This window comes from Alternaria hordeiaustralica (genome assembly GCF_023758085.1).
Source record: "Alternaria hordeiaustralica strain BMP 2776 chromosome Unknown scaffold_1, whole genome shotgun sequence".
NCBI lineage: Eukaryota > Fungi > Ascomycota > Dothideomycetes > Pleosporales > Pleosporaceae > Alternaria > Alternaria hordeiaustralica.
The window spans coordinates 285,057-302,502 of record NW_026056773.1 but is presented as its reverse complement, the minus strand read 5'-3'; the positions used below and the strand labels follow the sequence as shown (position 1 = coordinate 302,502).

The following is a 17,446-nucleotide window of genomic DNA, read 5'->3' as shown; positions in this document are numbered from 1 at the left end:
GACCATCGTCACAACTAGTGCACTTGTTCTAGCCTCAGCCAGACTCGTCTTCCTCTTCCTCTCGATCTTCCCACCGAAAATGCTTGGCTTCCCTCGGAAACAAGGTCCCCTCCCTTTCTATATGCTCGATAATCTCCTTTTTCCATTCCAACTCGGGCGTCCACACGCTAACAATGTGATCGAGACTGAACACCCATCTAAGCATGTCTGTTTGCTCGAGTGCCCTTGTATAATGCCAGTATAGATGCACTTCCGCTCCTGCAGCTTCGAAAGCAGTCCAAAGGGGAACTAGGATGCGGAATAGCAAGTCCCATTGCTTCAATCGGATCTCGGTTTGAATGAATGTGATACTGAGTTTGAAGTATTTCTTCCGGCGAATGCCTTCAGTGAGTTGCGTGAAAGCTTTGCTGAGCTTGTTGCCGTCGATCGTCCAGGGTAGCCACACTTCAGATCGCTCTTGTGTAAGGTATAGATCCATTGCCCTCAGATGCTCTGCGGGTAGTACACCAAGTTTGAACGCATCTTCGTGCAGTATGGTATGCATTTGTTCAGGACATCTGACCAGAAAAGTGTCCAGATGGTGCGCAGAAACGCGGTAGTACGCCTCCAGGGCCTCTCGGGCCGTGTCCGGGTCGACGTATGCAGGGCTTACGACGACGGGCTTGGTGTCACGCGGAGTACGGCCAATCTTGGGGTGCATGTGAGCTGTCGTCCATTTAAAACCGTGTCCGATAGTAGGACTCGGAGACATATAAAACGATGCCAGTCGGTGATAGCTGTCATCCCAGATGTAGTCGTATATCAAATCACGCAATTCCCGTGGTAGACAGGCTTGCATTTTAGTCGCAAGACAGAGACATGATATCTGCGCATGTGTTTGAGCGACTTGATCGAATGAGCTGCCGCAAATTGGTTAGTAAATTGATAAGAACACGACATGGTGTTGACATCGCGTACCCTCCTCTGGACAAGCCCTGGGCGCGCATTGCTTCCCTTTTCAGCCCTTGTAGCCTCCCGTTCTCGCTTTCGTACTCCCACTTGCTGTCTGCGCGTTATTACCGACGTATGCTCCGCACTGAATTTACTGACGATGTATGCCTGCTCATAGCCGCTACAATTCTTCTCCTCCCCTTTTCCCTCTTTCCTATGTCGCTGAGCGCCTGGAGATAGCCTTCTATCATCTCGTAGCGCATGACATGCTCGGATAACCGCCTTTCTGCGGCCGCAAGCTCTATCTTCAGTGCAGCCTCGCGCCTTTGCAAAAACCACTGTCGTTGTGTAGCCATGACGTCGGTTACGTGGTTGTAACGTAACATCGTGCAAAACACCGAAGTTTGAGTTGTGACACCTAAGAAGCTGAAACGCTAGTCCTAAAAGGGTGAGGTTCCGCTGCTAGTACACCAAATACCTCGGGAGCGTCCAAAGGTTTTTGACACAAACGCGCGTTCCCAGAGGTGCAGCATCGCCCGGGGTGGTTGCTTTGATAACGCGACCTCGCAAAAGATGCTCTTTTGACCGCGGCATCGGGGCATATGCGGTGGCATCAGCCGCATGATAGTCAGCACTAGCTCGCTGGCTAGTTCCAAGGTTATACCGAGGCGCATTATCTTGCAGACGTAATCAATCTGAACCATGTACTCTGCAGATAGGGAAAGATCATGGGCGTTGAATGAGAACAGAGAAAGATGCATCAAAATTAACTACGTAAAATGGTTCCTCATAGCTTCGACTTGGACACGATCATAGAGTTGCCAATGTTCAACCATTTGACAGCATCTGTGACGAGCTCATCAACAATCTCCCTCGCGTTCTTCCTCTCGTTAACAACAGCAGCGACCTTGCCCATCAGGAACGGCCGCGCGTTGTCCATAGTCTCGTCGTCGAGGTCATCGCCCATCTTCTCGAGATCATGCTCGACAGGCAATATGCCCTTGGCGGTGAGATCCTTAATCTCTTGTTGCCTGTTCTCCTCCCAGTTCTGGACGTATGGGTTGGTGCGGATGCGGAGTGGGCGTCCGGTGAAGATGATGGTGCGGATGTTGTCGTCCCAGCCAGCTGTGCGGACGGCTTCTTGGTGGGCCTTGGGCGCACCGGCTTCCTCGGAGAGGACGAAGCGTGTTCCGACCCACACACCGGTCGCACCGAATGTGAGCATGGCAGCGAGCGACTGGCCGTTGTAGATACCACCCGCAGCTACGATTTGTACCTGCTCGCCGGTCAAAGGCGACTTGTGGCCCTCTACCATCTTCACCGCTGCTGGGATGAAGATGGATGTGGGAACGTCTCCAGTGTGTCCTCCGCCCTCGCCTCCTTGCGCGCAGATGATGTCGACGCCGATGTCGAGGCACTTCTTGATGTGCTTGGGGTGTCCGATCATGTTCATGTAGAGGATTCCGTGCTTGTGTAGCTTCTCGACGACGGCCTTGGGTGGGACACCGACGGCGGAGACGAATAGTTTGGCGCCGGAGTCGATGATGATGTCGACGAGCTCGTTCAGCTTGCCCTTGGTGTAGTCGTAGCTATATGCCGTTAGTCCCGTGCCTGGCATGTGATGAATCGGCCAGTACGTACTTGGTCTTGCGCGCGCTGCCTCCGACCTGAGGAAGGAGCAGGTCGATACCGAATGGCGCGTTCTTGTCGTTCAGGTATCCCTTCAACTCAGCGATCTGCTCGCGGAGCATGTCGGGTGTGTATCCGACACCGCCGATGACACCGAGACCTCCAGCGTTGGTGACGGCGGCGGCGAGCTTAGGTCCAGCAGCCACGTTCATGCCCGCAAGCATGACGGGGTGCTGGATCTTCAGCAGGTCGGTGAGCTTGGTGCGGATTTGCTCTGAGGTTTGTCAGCTGGGCACATGTGAATGAGGCGTGGATGCGTACGTGGAGAAGCCATGATGACGGTATGGAGGTTTGCGGTTGAGAAGGGGAAGATGCGAGGTATTTCAACAGCAAGAAAGGAAGACGAGTGGATCGAGGATTCGGGCGAATTCTTAAGGTTTGAGGAGTCGGGCCCTTTCTTATGGTTGAGGAGTCCTGGTCGACTCTCTGTAAGCCGTGAGCCGAGGCACGACGCATGTCTCACGCGGAGAGCGCTAACCGCTTATCGTCTAGTGCCATCCGGGGAAGGCTGTCGGCATCGCGCGCCTGCATCTGTCTGTCCCACCGCGTCACATGCTAACATGTTCACTAGTGCATCCAGATGTTTGGCCTCGCTCAGGGCCGCCCCATCACGGTGTCCACGCCGTGTAGCCCTCTCAGTTGACACTATCCACGGCAAGGTCTCTAATCGATCGAATTTTCACTCGTCACCCACTCAACGCCAGGAATGTGATACACCCTCCGACTCGCGCGTTCCGCGCGAGCTTCCATCGCAAGATGTGCGGAAAGTGTTTTCTTATAAGCCTGTCTACCGTAATAAGGAACTTGCCGTCGTTGCTTTGGGGAGCAACATGGGCGACAGAGTGGCCATGATTGAACGTGCATGCAGAGAAATGGAGTCAAGTGGAAAAATAAAGATCGTACGAACCAGTAGTTTGTGGGAGAGCAAAGCCATGTACGTACTCGATCAAGACAACTTCGTCAATGGTGCCTGTCAGGTATGCTAAATAATGTCCCTTCTTCCAAACGTCAAATTCACACAAACAGATAGAAACTAGTCTGTCGCCAATCGAACTCTTAGACGCGCTTCAGAAAGTTGAGAATGACATGGGCCGCGTCAAAGTCATCGACAAAGGACCTAGAAATATTGATTTGGACATTTTACTTCATGGAAACGAGAAAAGTTCCAGCGAAAGACTTACGATCCCGCATGCGTTGATGTTCGAGAGGCAGTTCGTTCTACGCCCTCTTGTTGAGTAAGATAATCATCTATCTGGCCAGTGAAACGGTGCTGAAACTCTCTAGACTTTTGCGCAATCAGCGTGAAGATTACCCATTCTCGAATCAAATTAAACGCCATTTCAAAAGACTCTCTAAATCAGAGGTGCCACTGGTGCCGCTGACGCCACTTGGACCAGATCTATCACCAATATCGTCTTCTCGGATAGCGAATAACACGAGGATCATGTCTATCCTGAATGTCACACCGGACTCATTCTCAGATGGCGGCCAAAATTACAATATCGATGAAGCAACCCTAACCAACACCATTCGCGAGCACATCTTGACCGGAGCCACAATCATCGACGTAGGCGGACAGTCGACACGGCCCGGTGCCGTCCAGGTCTCCGCGGAAGAAGAGCTAGCTCGTGTCCTCCCAGCTGTAGAGCTGATCCGCTCAATGCCAGAGGCAAACAACATCGCAATCAGCGTTGACACATACCGCGGTAGCGTCGCCGAAGCCGCCATCAACGCCGGCGCAAACATGATCAACGACGTCAGTGCAGGTGCCATGGACGACACGATGCTTTCCACCATGGGAAAACTTGGCTGTACAGTCTGTCTCATGCACATGCGCGGCACGCCGGAAACCATGACCAGTCCTGAAATGACATCCTACCCCGACGGCATCATAGAGACCGTAGGCCGCGAACTCGTCGAGCGCGTTATTGCTGCGGAAAAGGCGGGTGTCAGGCGCTGGCGTATCGTTCTCGATCCTGGTATTGGCTTTGCGAAGACAAAGGAACATAATCTTGAACTACTTCGCCGACAGGATGAGTTGATGAGGTATCCGGGTCTGGAAGGCATTCCTTGGCTTGTGGGTACGAGTCGGAAGAAGTTTATCGGCGATATTACGGGGGTCAAGGAAGCGAAAGATAGGGTCTGGGGGACTGCTGTTGGGGTGGCAGCGGCTATCAGGGGTGGTGCGCAGATTTTGAGGGTCCATGATGTTAGGGAGATGGCGCAGGTAGCGAAGATGGCAGATGCGCTGTGGCGCACGTGAATATGACGCGTCGCGACAGTCTTCCTACGATCTTCGCACTCGCCCTCGTTTAGTGGGAGATTTCAGGCGTCGTTTGTGTTGTTGGTTCCGCTCGACGCGGTAGCGCTCCGGTTGGTTCCGAGTCCTCCATGAACGTGGTTGTCGACTCGCTTCCACAAAGCCTGAACCAAACAAAGAATACGTGGAAGGAAAACCTGTAACCTCGAACAACATCCTGCTTGTTTTTACCCTCAACATCAAACATGGCGAATCTTCGTGAGCTCCATCAAGATCTGCGACGCGTACAGGACCGAGTCTTTCAGTAGGTGGTTGCCGTACTATGTCGCTGCCCGTTTTGACTAATTCCCAAAGGATCAAACGTCGTCAGAACGAGTAAGCACGTTCATAATAGATGTTGTCAAAGACTCGAAAGAAGCTAATGGTAGACTCAAGTGAACTGTGGATGGCAAGTAGCTACTCTTGGAGCCACGATGATTGGAACGAGTGGAAAGCGTGAGTTCTTATCATTCCCAGAAGATGCAGCTTCACGGTGAGCAATTGCTTACAGACACAGTCTGAATGAAGGACTGGAAGCATCGTACGAATCACACTCAAAAGCCTGGAACAAACTTTACTATGCCAGAATGCACGACCGGCTACCGCGCGAGATCCGAGATATGATCAATGCCGAATTCTGGGATGAAGACTACTTGAAAGGCTTTGAAGGCTTTGAGGTAGTCTGGAAGGCTAAGGAAGAATCCACGCAATACCACTGTCCGGGGGCCAATCGTATTCTGCGCACATCACATGTTGTCCTACCAGATTACGTAGGAGCCGAAGCTGCAAAAGAGAACGTCCAAATGTGGTACGAGAACTACGGAGCCATGGATTCCGGCCACTGCACCTGGCTCGTACTCGGCAACGGCAACCTAGGTGAACAGCTAACGAGAGCTATATGCAAAGATACATTCGGGGTGGGCTTGGATCCAGCCACTGCTCTCCGAAAGATGGTTATTGAAATTCCCGACACCTCTCTCGTGCTAGGCCACGAGCACTCCGACTTTAAAGACGCTACCTCACGTCAGGACGCGCTCAATCTCCTTCTTCGCATCAAGAAGAAGAGAGGATTCAAGCTCGAAATCAGAATCTACCACGATTGCATTCGTCTCAACATGTGGCCAGAAATCCTTGGTCTCCTGCAACCCATCGTTAAGGTGTTTGAGCAGGAAGGAGCCCACGTCAGTGTTCAATCTGATTATGATCCTAACAGGACAGATAGCATGGATGAGGACCCGGGTGTTAATACTGATATGGAACACCTGATCAGGACATACGATCCGACGACTTGGGAGCAGAGCATGAAGCCGGGTTTAATCGATTATTTTGAAGGGGTACGCTGCTTGCAACTCATCTATGTGGTAACATCTGACAAGTAATTTAGGTCGGTGATGAGTTACTCAGACCATATCACCGTTACTATCGGAGTGAAGAAGACAATCCAGGCTCTGATCCTGTTGTCGCTGCTTGGGAACAATCTCTTGCGCCCTATGGTAGGCGGTAAGAAGGGTTTGCTTCGTTTGGGAGGAAGGATGCATGGCTATCACTGCGCGGATGCATGCCAATCTAAGATTGTAGAACCACGAACAAAAATGAAAAGATTCGTACACGAGGCGTTCAATAACCGTGAGGCCACCCGTGAAGTACGTGTAAGTGGGGCAAACCGCGAATCTAGCGCGACTTCGCCTTACGAACATGATGATAATCTACACTTCAAGACCTCCGAAGAAGAGTAAACGCTTTTGACTCGGACTGCCATCTTATCTTCTTTCGCGCTATACCACCACCATGAAAAGTTTGTACGATTTGGAACAAGACGTGCGCGACACGTGTAACAGACTGTTCATGTTTGTATCTCCGTTCCCATACACTGCTGCCTGGACTTCAGAGACACTGACTTGCCTAACTAGCCTGAAACGCGCAAAAGCTGCTACAGACAAGAGGGAGCGTACAGCAGCAAAGCATGAGTGGCTATCAGCAGCGGAGAAGAAGACGGAAGTGCAGATGTAAGTGGTCGCCAGCTCTACCCAATTTCATTTATCGCTGACGTTGCTTGATACACAGCGAGCTCGATGCATCTTGTGAGCAGTTGTCAAAAGCTTGGAACATGTTATGTTCTGCTAGGATGCAAGAGCTACTGCCTCGCGAAATTCGCGAGATGATATATGCACAGATCTGGAATGTGGAGCACCTCAACTCCGCAAGACAGCCAAGGCAGCAGTCCGGTCCTCTTGGCCACTCCGATCCGAGGTGCCATACACATGTTGTTCGGGCCGATTTCATGGGCAAAGAGACAGCCCTGGAAATGGCGCGGGCATGGTCCGAAGCAGCAGCTACACTTACACCAGACATCTTCACAATCTCCGATACCCAAGAATCGATCAAACAAACCATATGTGAAGACCTGTTTCAAGTCGGCCTAGACCCAGCGACCGTCCTCCGGACTCTCACCATCAATTTCGACGAGACCACGTCTAGGCTCGCTAGTCCGTATTGCAAGTGGCCAGACGCAGATACACGGCGGAAGACTTTTAATCTTCTCCACCGGGTCAAGAAGAAGGCTGGTTTCCGACTCAACTTTCGTATATGCAGCCCTAAGTTCCGATTGAACTGTTGGCCCGACTTCTTCGATCTCTTGCAACCCATGGTCAAGGCGTTCGATGACGAAGGAGCTATCGTCGACGTCCAGGCTATACATTGTAGCCGGGGCCCGCACCCTACACCATATGTATTTGTGGACTTGAACAGTATCATCAGAAGTCATGATCCAGCAAAGCGGAAGCAGGGAATAATCGAATATCTGGACTCGGTAATACTGGCCCTCTCATCATCTCATCATCATGCAAGACCGGCGCTGACAAGCAGATTAGATCTGTGAATGTCGCATTAGGAATCAGGACAGACATTATCGAGGGGAGGACGAGCCGGATTACAATCCAGACGATGGGCAGGAGGATTATTGGAACTGGGATTTGCTCGAGGACACAGGCTTACGACCTTCTGATCTTGATAGAGGGTTATCGAGACAGAATTGTGGTTGCGATGGCTCCGGGAGGCTCAGGTCGTTTAAGTCTGGCTTGTAAGTGGTACGCGATGTTGGAGCTGTCATAAAGCTTTAGGCTGCAGGGAAGTCCTAGAAAGGAAGGCGGGGACGGAAACGTTAATGGATGGATGCGGAGTCTTCTTCGGTAGTTGCAGCTCGCTGCGCTTCAAGGTTGTTGCTGAGACAAGGGATCGGAATGTTCCGAGGTTGCGGCTGTGCCGCATGCCCGCAGTTGACAAACGTACAATAATCCCAACCCTTAACATCTTGACCTCCCCCGAGCGCCATACGTCTCACACTCCCCACGCTTCCCACAGTGTGAGCTCATCGCCATATACAGTCGCAACAATGGATACAGACCTGGAATCAGCGCTGGACTGTCTGCGCGAGTGAGACGGACTATTCGGCCCCACTTCGCTCTAGTGCTAACGAGCTGGCAGCATCAAGCGGAAGGACCTCGATGCTCAGAAAGAGTATGTGAATTCCAGAAATTCTCCAATCTCTAAAACTGTACTAAGAACTGCGTCAGGGTCAACTCAGTCAAAGATGAAATCGTAGCTACTAATGCAAAGCTCGATGCGTTACAGAAACAACGCAAAGAGATGACGAAAAGGAAGATTGATGCGCTTCTCCGGTAAGTGCATAGAGCTCGGAAACTTGACATTATCCCCAGCTTAATGTAATTCTACCCACCAGGAATCTTCCGTCAGCTATCCGGCGGTACTCTGCAGCCTGGAGTCTTCCATTCTTCGAAATGTTCCAACAACGTCTACCCCGCGAGCTCCGAGATATGGTGTATGCGCACATCTGGGACAGTAAAACTCTGGCCGATACAAACAGAAGTATGATACCCATCATGGACTCTCGTTGCCGGAGTTTGCGGCAAGACTGCAAGAAAGCCATGACGACGTTCGTCGAATCGGATGCGATTGACGGCTGCCATCACAACCTGGCACCATACTTTATAAAGCCAGTTTTCGTCGGGCAAGACTCTGCCCTTGAAATGATCGAAGCTTGGTATAGTCGCTTGGCTCGCGGCAACGACTACTATGCAATGGGAATACATGTGACTGACATACCGTCTTTCCTTCATCAAGACAAATTTCATGTTGGTCTGAAGCCTGCAGCTATTTTGCGAAGGCTAGCTGTCGTTTTGAACGCTGATTCAACAATCGCGATCCTCGAAGAAGAATCAGACGGCGAGCATGTTTATAAGCTCCACTTCAAAAGGCTTCTGTCCATCGAAAAGAAAAGGGACTTCACGCTGACTCTTCGGGTCCTCCAAAAATACATTAGGCTCAACGTTTGGCAGCGGATCTTCGACACATTTAGGGATACAGTTGTCAACTTTGAGAAAGCGGGAGGTCGTGTGCGGGTCCAGTTCGTGTACGACAGCTTCTACCCACGTCGAGTACCGAAGTATGATATGCTCCCCGCTCTGAGACATCCAGAATCCAACTGGCGAGAGGATGCAGTACGCTTCTTTGACAATGTAAGATCTTCCCGTCATCCATATCCTACTCAATTCATCTGACTATATGCGTGAACCAGGTTACACGTCTGTGCGACATACACAGGGCTTATCGTATCGAAAACAACGACGATTATGACCCCACTTCACGTCCCGAAGATGGCGATACTCCTTACGGGACGGATGAAGACATCTACAGCGATGAAGGCGATAGCGATGACAGTGTTGAAAGGTATCGCCATGATGGTCGAGGAAATTATCCAGGTGCAGTGTCTTCGCCACGTCAGTACGGAAGTGACCTCATACAATGGAAGAACGACTTGCTAGAGGATCTCGAAATGGAAGAAAGTGAGGCAATCAAAGACATGTACGAATACTGGGAGAGCTTCGACGCGCCCAGCTGGGTGGGTGCCTCCTCCGAGTCTGAGCACGTAGATGGACCTGGGTACGACCCAGATTCAGGTTCCGATTGAGAAGGCCGGAATAGCATCACGTGATTACTTATCTCACTCGGGTTTACTACCCTTACTAGTTAGCTCCTCAGTCATTTCAATACATATGATGCTACATAAATCTCTCGCAACCATCAGACGTTCGTGAACACTGACATATACCATGTTGTATGGATGATATACTGCGGCCATCTTAATAGTGCAGGGATTCGGATCTTCGGAATGCTAGCCGGTCCGATGCCACTAAAGCGCGAGCGCCTATCCACCGTGCCACCTCGTATTCCTAGCGACAAGACTTCAACCCCCAAGGTTCATCCGCATTGATCACGTCACCCAAAAACAGCCATGGAGAGAGCAGCTATTATCGATTGGAAGCTATCGGCTGAGTCCGCAGTGCAGCGGCTTCGCGCGTAGGTCTTTGGGCCCTGTCAGCACCTCATGTCAGATCAGTTCTAACGTAGTTGCAGCATCAAGGGTATGGAATTAGACGCGAACGATACGTACGCAAAGCTCCTAGAGCTTCACTGGTGCACCTTGTGCTGAATCCTCCCAGAATTCGTACAGCTACGCGAACTATCTCAGCATTGAGAAGGCAGATCAAAGCATTAAAAATCGAAGAAGCAAGAGCGCGACAGCGCAAGAGAGACGTCCGGCGCGAGTAAGTCTTGATCTCTATGAACTCGAGCAAAGACCTCATACAAGACTCCAACACAGACACCTTCCGTTAGCTCTCTCGGCGTTCACCGCCTCATGGAGTCGCCCCTTCTTCGAGCAAATGCAACGGCGTTTGCCTCGTGAAGTTCGCGACATTGTATACGCATACGTCTGGGACGACAAGACACTGAAAGATACTCGTATAACATATCATCCTAAGTGGAATTGCTCTGGGGGCGACATAGATTGCGACACTCTAGTAAAAACGCATCACCCGGGAACAGTGGACAGCTGCCCTAAACATGGACAAATTCCATACTTTATGAGACCTGGATTCGTAGGGGATGCATCGGCCTTGGAGATTGTCGAATTCTGGTACAAGTCGATCTCAAGAGTAAAACCCGACATATGGGAATTACGAACCACAGACGAACTCGACTACGTTATCCGTGGCGACGCCTTCTCTGTCGGTTTGGATACCACAACTGTTGTGCGCAAGTTGACACTCAGGCTTACTACCGACGGATTCCTAAGGAACAAGGGCAAGGACACCAGCGAATCGAAACGAACTGTCGACGCGCTGCTCCAGATAAAGAATAAGGCGAATTTCAAACTAAGGCTGCGGTTGGAGCAGTCATACCTCCAACTCAATCCCTGGTTCACCGTCTTCGACATCTTCCGACCCATGATCGAGAAATTTGAGGAAGAAGGCGCGGACGTAAGGCTGCTTCTTGTCTACGCCCAAGATCTTAAACCGAAATTGGTGTTCAACATGCTCCCCGCGTTGAAGAATCCCGAATCCAACTGGAGAGAGGAAGCCGCTCGTCACTTCGACAGTGTAAGCACACTAATTCTACATCGCTTGCTGCCTCACACATAGTGACTTACAAACATATAGGATTCCCGCGTACGCGAGCATCACAAACACTATCGCATCGAAAACGACGCAGACTACGACCCGCGGGAACTTAAGAGCAGGGACTACAGCGAGGATGACTGGGAGTCAGACGATTACCTAGGCTATGAAGAAACTGACTCTGACCGCGATGAACACGGCAAATCTATTTCTCCGGAACCTCCATGGACCCCTTATGAGCCGCCGCGATATTATGGAACTATGTTTAGAGAGGATCAGATTGAAGAGGGGTATGAGCTGGATAGCGCGAGTGAGGGGGATGACTAGAAGGCAGGAAGCTTGTCAATTTGTTGAACTGGGCAGCATTGCTCGTGAAGCTTTAGTATCTTTACAAGAGCTGCGTTCACTATAGATATGTACTTTCTGAAGATACGAGGAAGAAGACATTACCTTGCCCGATTGTGATCAGATACAACATCGTAAGAATAATAACGCATGTCAGCCAGCGAAGTAGCGCAGAGATTCCCGACGTCATGTCGTCGCAACGCTAGCTGTTCCGACGCCACTAGAGCGCCTTCTCACTTCATGTATCCAGCCACTGTGCGTCAACTTCCACTATGCACTCACCCGATCAGGCTGTCTAAGTCCAGCCACGGAGACGGTAATGACCGATGATCCAAAACCGCTGGAGGAGCTCAGCCCACGGACGCGCATCCGACGTGAAAACGAAAGATTGCGTAAAAAGTAAGCTCTACATGCTCAGTAGATCGCGACGTTAATCTGATATGACGTCTACCAAATAGGTACCGTCCCTTGGTGAAAGCGATATGCCGTGTCTGCGCAACATGGAACCTTGCTTTTTGCGAACAAATGCAAGCGCGTCTCCCCTTGGAACTGCGCAACATGGTGTACAAGCATGTATGGGACGCGCCTACACTTCAATCAACACAAGGTTCAATGGCCTACCTCGTCCACCGCCGGTGTAGAGGCGCACGTAAAGGCAAGGAAGAAGAATGCCAAAAGGTGGCCTCGACGTACGAGCCAGGCACAAGATACACCGTCTACCTGCATCCCTGTTACATGCATACCTGGACCCCTTTCTTCGTCAGGCCGGGATACGTGGGCCAGGAAACAGCTCGAGAGGTTGTGGAGGCGTGGTACAAAATCATCGGTACATGGTGGCCTAAGATGTGGAATATAGGGGACCTTATTGAGCTTCAGCACATTATACGCAGGGATGTGTTTTTCGTTGGCCTAGATCCGTCAAAGTTCCTTCGCACTCTGACGCTTGACCTCCATACTGAGAGTCTCTTCACGAGTCGTGACGGCGAGTCGACTCAGGAATGCATCGACTCGCTCCTCAGCATCAAGCGCAAAACCGACTTCAAATTGATCATCCTATTGAGGCAGAGGAACATTAGCTTCAACTCATGGTCTACAGCTTTCGATGCGCTCCGGCATGTGGTCACTGTGTTTGAGGCCGAGGGCGCACACGTTGAAGCTACTTTTACCTACGACAAGGAAAGTCTCTGTCCGAAGATTACCTGGAACTTGCTTCCTGCGCTGGAGAGTGGCAATGACGACTGGCGCGCAGAAGCAGAACGTTATTTGAACTCCGTGAGTGCTCATCTTCATCACTGGCATCATATCCAGACACACACGCTAACACGACTTCTCAATCCAAACAGGACACCCGGCTTCGCTCACGACACAAGGTCTACCATCAAGCTAGCAACGTAGCGGACACAGAACATTCCGACGAGTCCGAGTACGATCCTAATGATGATGTCGAGCCCAAGAAAGACACTCTGAGTGATGACAGCGACTTCAACATGAGTGACTCCAATATGTATAGTTTCATTAACACTCTTCCGCATTTGGATCGGGGAGACCCTTTTTACGGGACCTATCTTGAGCCGCATGACTTCAAGCCTCCTCCTCCTCCCAAAATACGCCGGCCGGCGTGGGAAAATTATATACGGTGGAACGAATAAGGTTTTTGTGCGGAATAAAAGCGGTGGTCATTATTGAGGCTTATAAGTTGAAAGCGCATTTTGGAAGATGAACTTATGACATAAACACTACATATATACAACAAGGCATCAACACCCGTCAACACCTAAAAACCTCCCCCTCTTACAATCCTCCACATCTACAACTTACTCCCACCACCCATCAACTCCGCACCAGCCCCGCTAATAGCTAGCTTACCCGTCTCCTTAACCTTAGTCTGGAACAGCACCGTATTACCCACCTTCCACATCTCGGTAATCAGTGTCTGACCCGGCAGCACAACACCCGCAAACCTGACCTTGATGTTCTTGAACGGACCATACGTCTGCAGAACATGTTTACCAGAGATACCAAAGCTGCACAGACCGTGCAGGATGGGTGTGGGGAAGCCGCCGGCTTTGCTGAACTGGGGGTCGATGTGTAGGGGGTTGAGGTCGCCGGAGAGACGGTAGATAGCAGCTTGCTCCTCGGTTGTGCGTTCCTCAACGACGGTGTCGGGGGCGCGTTCAGGTGCCTTGTGAATCTTTGTTGCGGCGCCGCGGTCAGCACCCTTCTTCTGACCGCCGAAGTTGCCAGAGCCGCGGATGAAGACTGTGCTTTCGTTGTAGAATATTTCCTCGCCTGTCTTTGCGTCCTTGGTAACGCTTCCATATACGACGAGCCCTGCGGCGCCCTTGTCTACGACCTCGACCAGCTTGGGTACGGCGACGAGCTTGGCTTCGGTGGGGATGGGGAATTTTCGGATTTCGAGGAATTGCTCGCCGTGAAGGAGCATGCGGGGGTCGAAGTTGGGGACGATTTCGTCGAAGGAGAAGGGGGGTTCGGCGTTGAAGGGTGGAACGACACCGAAAGTGGGGATGACTTGGAAGTTCTCGTCGCCTTCGTAGACGAAGGGCAGGTCGGTGCGCTTGGCGCCAATTCCGAGATCTGGGGATAGTGTTAGTTGTAGTTACTCATACGGAATGAAGCTGACTTACTGTAAAGAATGACATCCCTCTCGGTGTACTCGAAGGGTGTGCCTTCAGCCTTAGCGGCCAAGGCCTTCTTCTGAGCCTCGAGGACCTCCTCGTTGCTCTTGGTGGGCTTCTTCTCCTTGCTCTTCTTGCTCGTGTTCTCCATGTTGGCCATGATAGACTTGAGACCGCTAGCGTTGTCGAAGGGGTGGTCGGCACGGCCGTCGTCGAAGTTGGTAATGCGTTCCCATTGGGAGAGAACAGCCTCGGGAGTGAGCTTGACGTCCACGGGGAAACCGTGTCCGCCAGAGCGTTGCCACCTGGTCGCCGCAAACCAGCCAGAACCCATCTCGTATAGGCCACCTGTTGGCTCGGGAGCCTTGTCGGAAACGAGAAGAATGACGAGAGGAGCGTTATAATCGGGCTTGAGGGCCTGTACAACCTCTTCAGGAAAGATGCTGCGGGTCATCTGAGTGCCGGCGTTGGGAGCAACGGTGTTGACGAAGATGTTGTTCTTCTTGCCCTCAAGAGCGAGGGACTTCGAGAAACCGAGGATACCGCACTTCGCTGAGGCGTAGTTTGCCTGGCCGAAGTTGCCGTAGATACCACTGGTAGAGGTGGTGTTGAGGATGCGGCCGTACTTCTGCTTGAGCATGTAAGGCCAGGCGGCCTTAGTGCAGGAGTAGGTACCGAACAGGTGAACCTTGTGGATGATGTCCCACTGCTCGTCGGTCATGTTGGCAAACGCCTTGTCGCGCAAGATACCAGCGTTGTTGATCAGGATGTCGATGCGGCCATATGTCTCAATGGCGGTCTTGACGACAGACTCGCCGTCCTGAACATCGCCCTTGTTGCCGACAGCCTCTCCACCGAGCTTCTGAATCTCCTGGACGGTGTTGTCGGGGTTCACAAGATCGTTCACGACAACCTTGGCACCACGCTTCGCCAACTGCAAGCAGTAGATGCGACCGAGACCAGCACCTCCACCAGTGACAAGAGCGACCTTGCCCTTGAAGTCAAGAGGCTCGCCCTTGGGGTTGGGCGGCAGCTGGTTGGCATGCTCGAGGAGCTCAAGCGCGTTCGCCGGGCCTTGTGGGTGTTCAGCCTTGGAGAAGTCGACAATATCCTTCCACTTGGCTGGAACAGCTTCGGGTGTGAGGGTCTCGTCGGCCTTGAACAGAGCACCAGAGGCTCGCTCCCATCGTAGCTTGGCGACGTGACCCGCGCCGGCCTCGAAGATAGCGCCAGTCTCAGTGGACGACTTGTGTGTAAGGACAGCGACGAGCGGGACAATCCACTCAGGCTTCATCTTCTCCAAAACATCCGGAGGCATGACGGTCTCGGTCATTCGGCTGGCGGCGATCGGGGCGACGACGTTGCAGAGGATGTTGTACTTCAAGCCCTCCTTTGCGAGTGTCTCGGTGAAACCGACAAGAGCGAGCTTGGCAGCTGTGGAAGTTAGTAGACATTCATCTCTTCACAAAACGCATGTGCATACCAGAGTAGTTTGTCTGTCCGAAAGATCCGAAAAGACCGGCAGCAGACGCAGTGCTGATCACCCTTCCGTACTTCTGTTTCCTGAAGTATGGCCACGCGGCATGCGCGCACTTGTAAGCCCCAAGAACGTGGACCCGGTAGATCAGATCCCAGTCTGCCTGCTTCATGTTCTTGAAGCTGACATCGCGCAAGATACCCGCATTGTTTATAAGGATATCAATGCGACCGAATGTGTCGATAGCAGTCTTGATGATGGACTCTCCGTTCTCGACCGAATCGTAGTTGGCGACCGCCTTTCCGCCAGCGGAGCGGATGGTGTCAACGACCTTGTCTGCGGCCTGTCGGGTGAATTAGCAGTGAATGAAGGACTACAGCTGAAGAGACATACCGCTGAGCCCGCGCCCTCGCCCTTGAAGCTGCCACCCAAGTCGTTCACAACGACGTTCGCGCCGCGACTGCCGTAGAAGACAGCATACTCGCGACCGAGACCACCACCAGCGCCCGTGACCACAACGGTCTGGCCATCATATCGCAGCTCCTGCGCAGCCATGATGTGTTCTCTGTACTGTTCGAAGAGGCTACCCCTTCGTTCTTTCGCGGAAAGAAGTTGCGCTTGAGGAATCTCCTATGCAAGCAAGCAACAAAGGTATTTAAAGTCAAATGGGTATCAGCAAAGATCCCACGATAGAAAGGTGCAAGATTTGGAAAGTGTGAGGATGAGAGGATAGGTGGCTGGATGCGTGGAGGATGGCTCAAAAGTAAGGTCGTTCGCGATCTGACCCGGTCGTGTCTCATGAAAGCAGCCGAGCTGTTGATGATGACGAGTTACCTCGGTCCCGACGGCAGTTGGTCATGTGTGGGGATTGCGCACCGTGCACCTCACGCTTTCACATGTCCGCGTCTTGCTCCCCATCATCAGCTGGACGAGTCCGGGGTATCACATGATAGTGATTAGAAAGTGCGCAATCTCACACTCGCATATTCAGAGCGTGCAGTCTTGGCTGGAGAAGTTCGATGAGATGATGATTCTTGAGCGGATGTGGGGCTGCGAAATGCGCCGCGTGAGGCCCGAACACGTATCGTACGCGTCCTAGATATCGCGATATTGTGGTGCATTGGAAACGGAACAGATGCGATGGCGGATGTATCTTTCCATCACAGCTGTACCATGCACTGGAAGTGACGGCTCCTTCTTCTTGGTCGTGTCACCAAAAGATGGGCGTTCTACCCGAACAATGCATCGAATGAAGCACTAGCAACAGTTGTACATCCAGTACAGAGGAGCTCGTAGACCTCTTCGTGCTGCGTGATGGCATTCTGATTGACTTCAATCTACCAAACGTCGCTAAATCAGATAATGTAGAGCCTGCTGTTGAACTTTGGTCTTGTTCGAGGCTTGCTATTCAAGCGCAGCAAGCCCGCGTAGTCAAATACCCACATGCCAGGCCCAAACCTTATCACCCGACTAAGCACAGTCGACATCATCGATCCTTTGCAAACACGATTCTCCTCCAGGATCATTGCAACCCACTCAACATCTGCACTATGCCGAAGGCAACGCGGATCCAGACCCTCGTCGTCACCGCTTG

At 51.8% G+C, this 17,446-nt stretch overlaps 7 protein-coding genes across 7 annotated transcripts; 4 read left to right on the top strand and 3 right to left on the bottom strand.

Moving 5' to 3' along the window:
* Positions 1–34: 34 nt before the first annotated feature.
* J4E84_000110 (uncharacterized protein) lies at positions 35–700 on the bottom strand (the record flags this gene model as incomplete). The annotated part of the gene is made up of 1 exon (XM_049382754.1): positions 35–700. The coding sequence occupies one exon, from the start codon at positions 698–700 to the stop codon at positions 35–37; it is 666 nt and encodes a 221-aa protein (XP_049248272.1).
* Positions 701–1,717: 1,017 nt separating this feature from the next.
* On the bottom strand, positions 1,718–2,893 carry J4E84_000109 (uncharacterized protein; the record flags this gene model as incomplete). Its single annotated transcript, XM_049382753.1, has 3 exons — positions 1,718–2,519; positions 2,572–2,833; positions 2,881–2,893. 3 exons carry the CDS (start codon positions 2,891–2,893, stop codon positions 1,718–1,720), a joined length of 1,077 nt encoding a protein of 358 aa, XP_049248271.1.
* A 915-nt stretch (positions 2,894–3,808) lies between these two features.
* Positions 3,809–4,882, top strand: J4E84_000108 (uncharacterized protein; the record flags this gene model as incomplete). Its single annotated transcript, XM_049382752.1, has 2 exons — positions 3,809–3,812; positions 4,047–4,882. 2 exons carry the CDS (start codon positions 3,809–3,811, stop codon positions 4,880–4,882), a joined length of 840 nt encoding a protein of 279 aa, XP_049248270.1.
* A 442-nt stretch (positions 4,883–5,324) lies between these two features.
* On the top strand, positions 5,325–6,297 carry J4E84_000107 (uncharacterized protein; the record flags this gene model as incomplete). The annotated part of the gene is made up of 3 exons (XM_049382751.1): positions 5,325–5,331; positions 5,405–5,411; positions 5,505–6,297. 3 exons carry the CDS (start codon positions 5,325–5,327, stop codon positions 6,295–6,297), a joined length of 807 nt encoding a protein of 268 aa, XP_049248269.1.
* A 2,520-nt stretch (positions 6,298–8,817) lies between these two features.
* Positions 8,818–11,721, top strand: J4E84_000106 (uncharacterized protein; the record flags this gene model as incomplete). The annotated part of the gene is made up of 7 exons (XM_049382750.1): positions 8,818–9,453; positions 9,513–9,877; positions 10,352–10,384; positions 10,438–10,542; positions 10,599–10,738; positions 10,880–11,376; positions 11,437–11,721. The coding sequence occupies 7 exons, from the start codon at positions 8,818–8,820 to the stop codon at positions 11,719–11,721; spliced, it is 2,061 nt and encodes a 686-aa protein (XP_049248268.1).
* A 576-nt stretch (positions 11,722–12,297) lies between these two features.
* J4E84_000105 (uncharacterized protein) lies at positions 12,298–13,134 on the top strand (the record flags this gene model as incomplete). Its single annotated transcript, XM_049382749.1, has 2 exons — positions 12,298–12,302; positions 12,381–13,134. The coding sequence occupies 2 exons, from the start codon at positions 12,298–12,300 to the stop codon at positions 13,132–13,134; spliced, it is 759 nt and encodes a 252-aa protein (XP_049248267.1).
* A 412-nt stretch (positions 13,135–13,546) lies between these two features.
* Positions 13,547–16,407, bottom strand: FOX2 (bifunctional hydroxyacyl-CoA dehydrogenase/enoyl-CoA hydratase fox2; the record flags this gene model as incomplete). Its single annotated transcript, XM_049382748.1, has 4 exons — positions 13,547–14,334; positions 14,385–15,809; positions 15,859–16,195; positions 16,246–16,407. The coding sequence occupies 4 exons, from the start codon at positions 16,405–16,407 to the stop codon at positions 13,547–13,549; spliced, it is 2,712 nt and encodes a 903-aa protein (XP_049248266.1).
* Between the last annotated feature and the right edge of the window lie 1,039 nt (positions 16,408–17,446).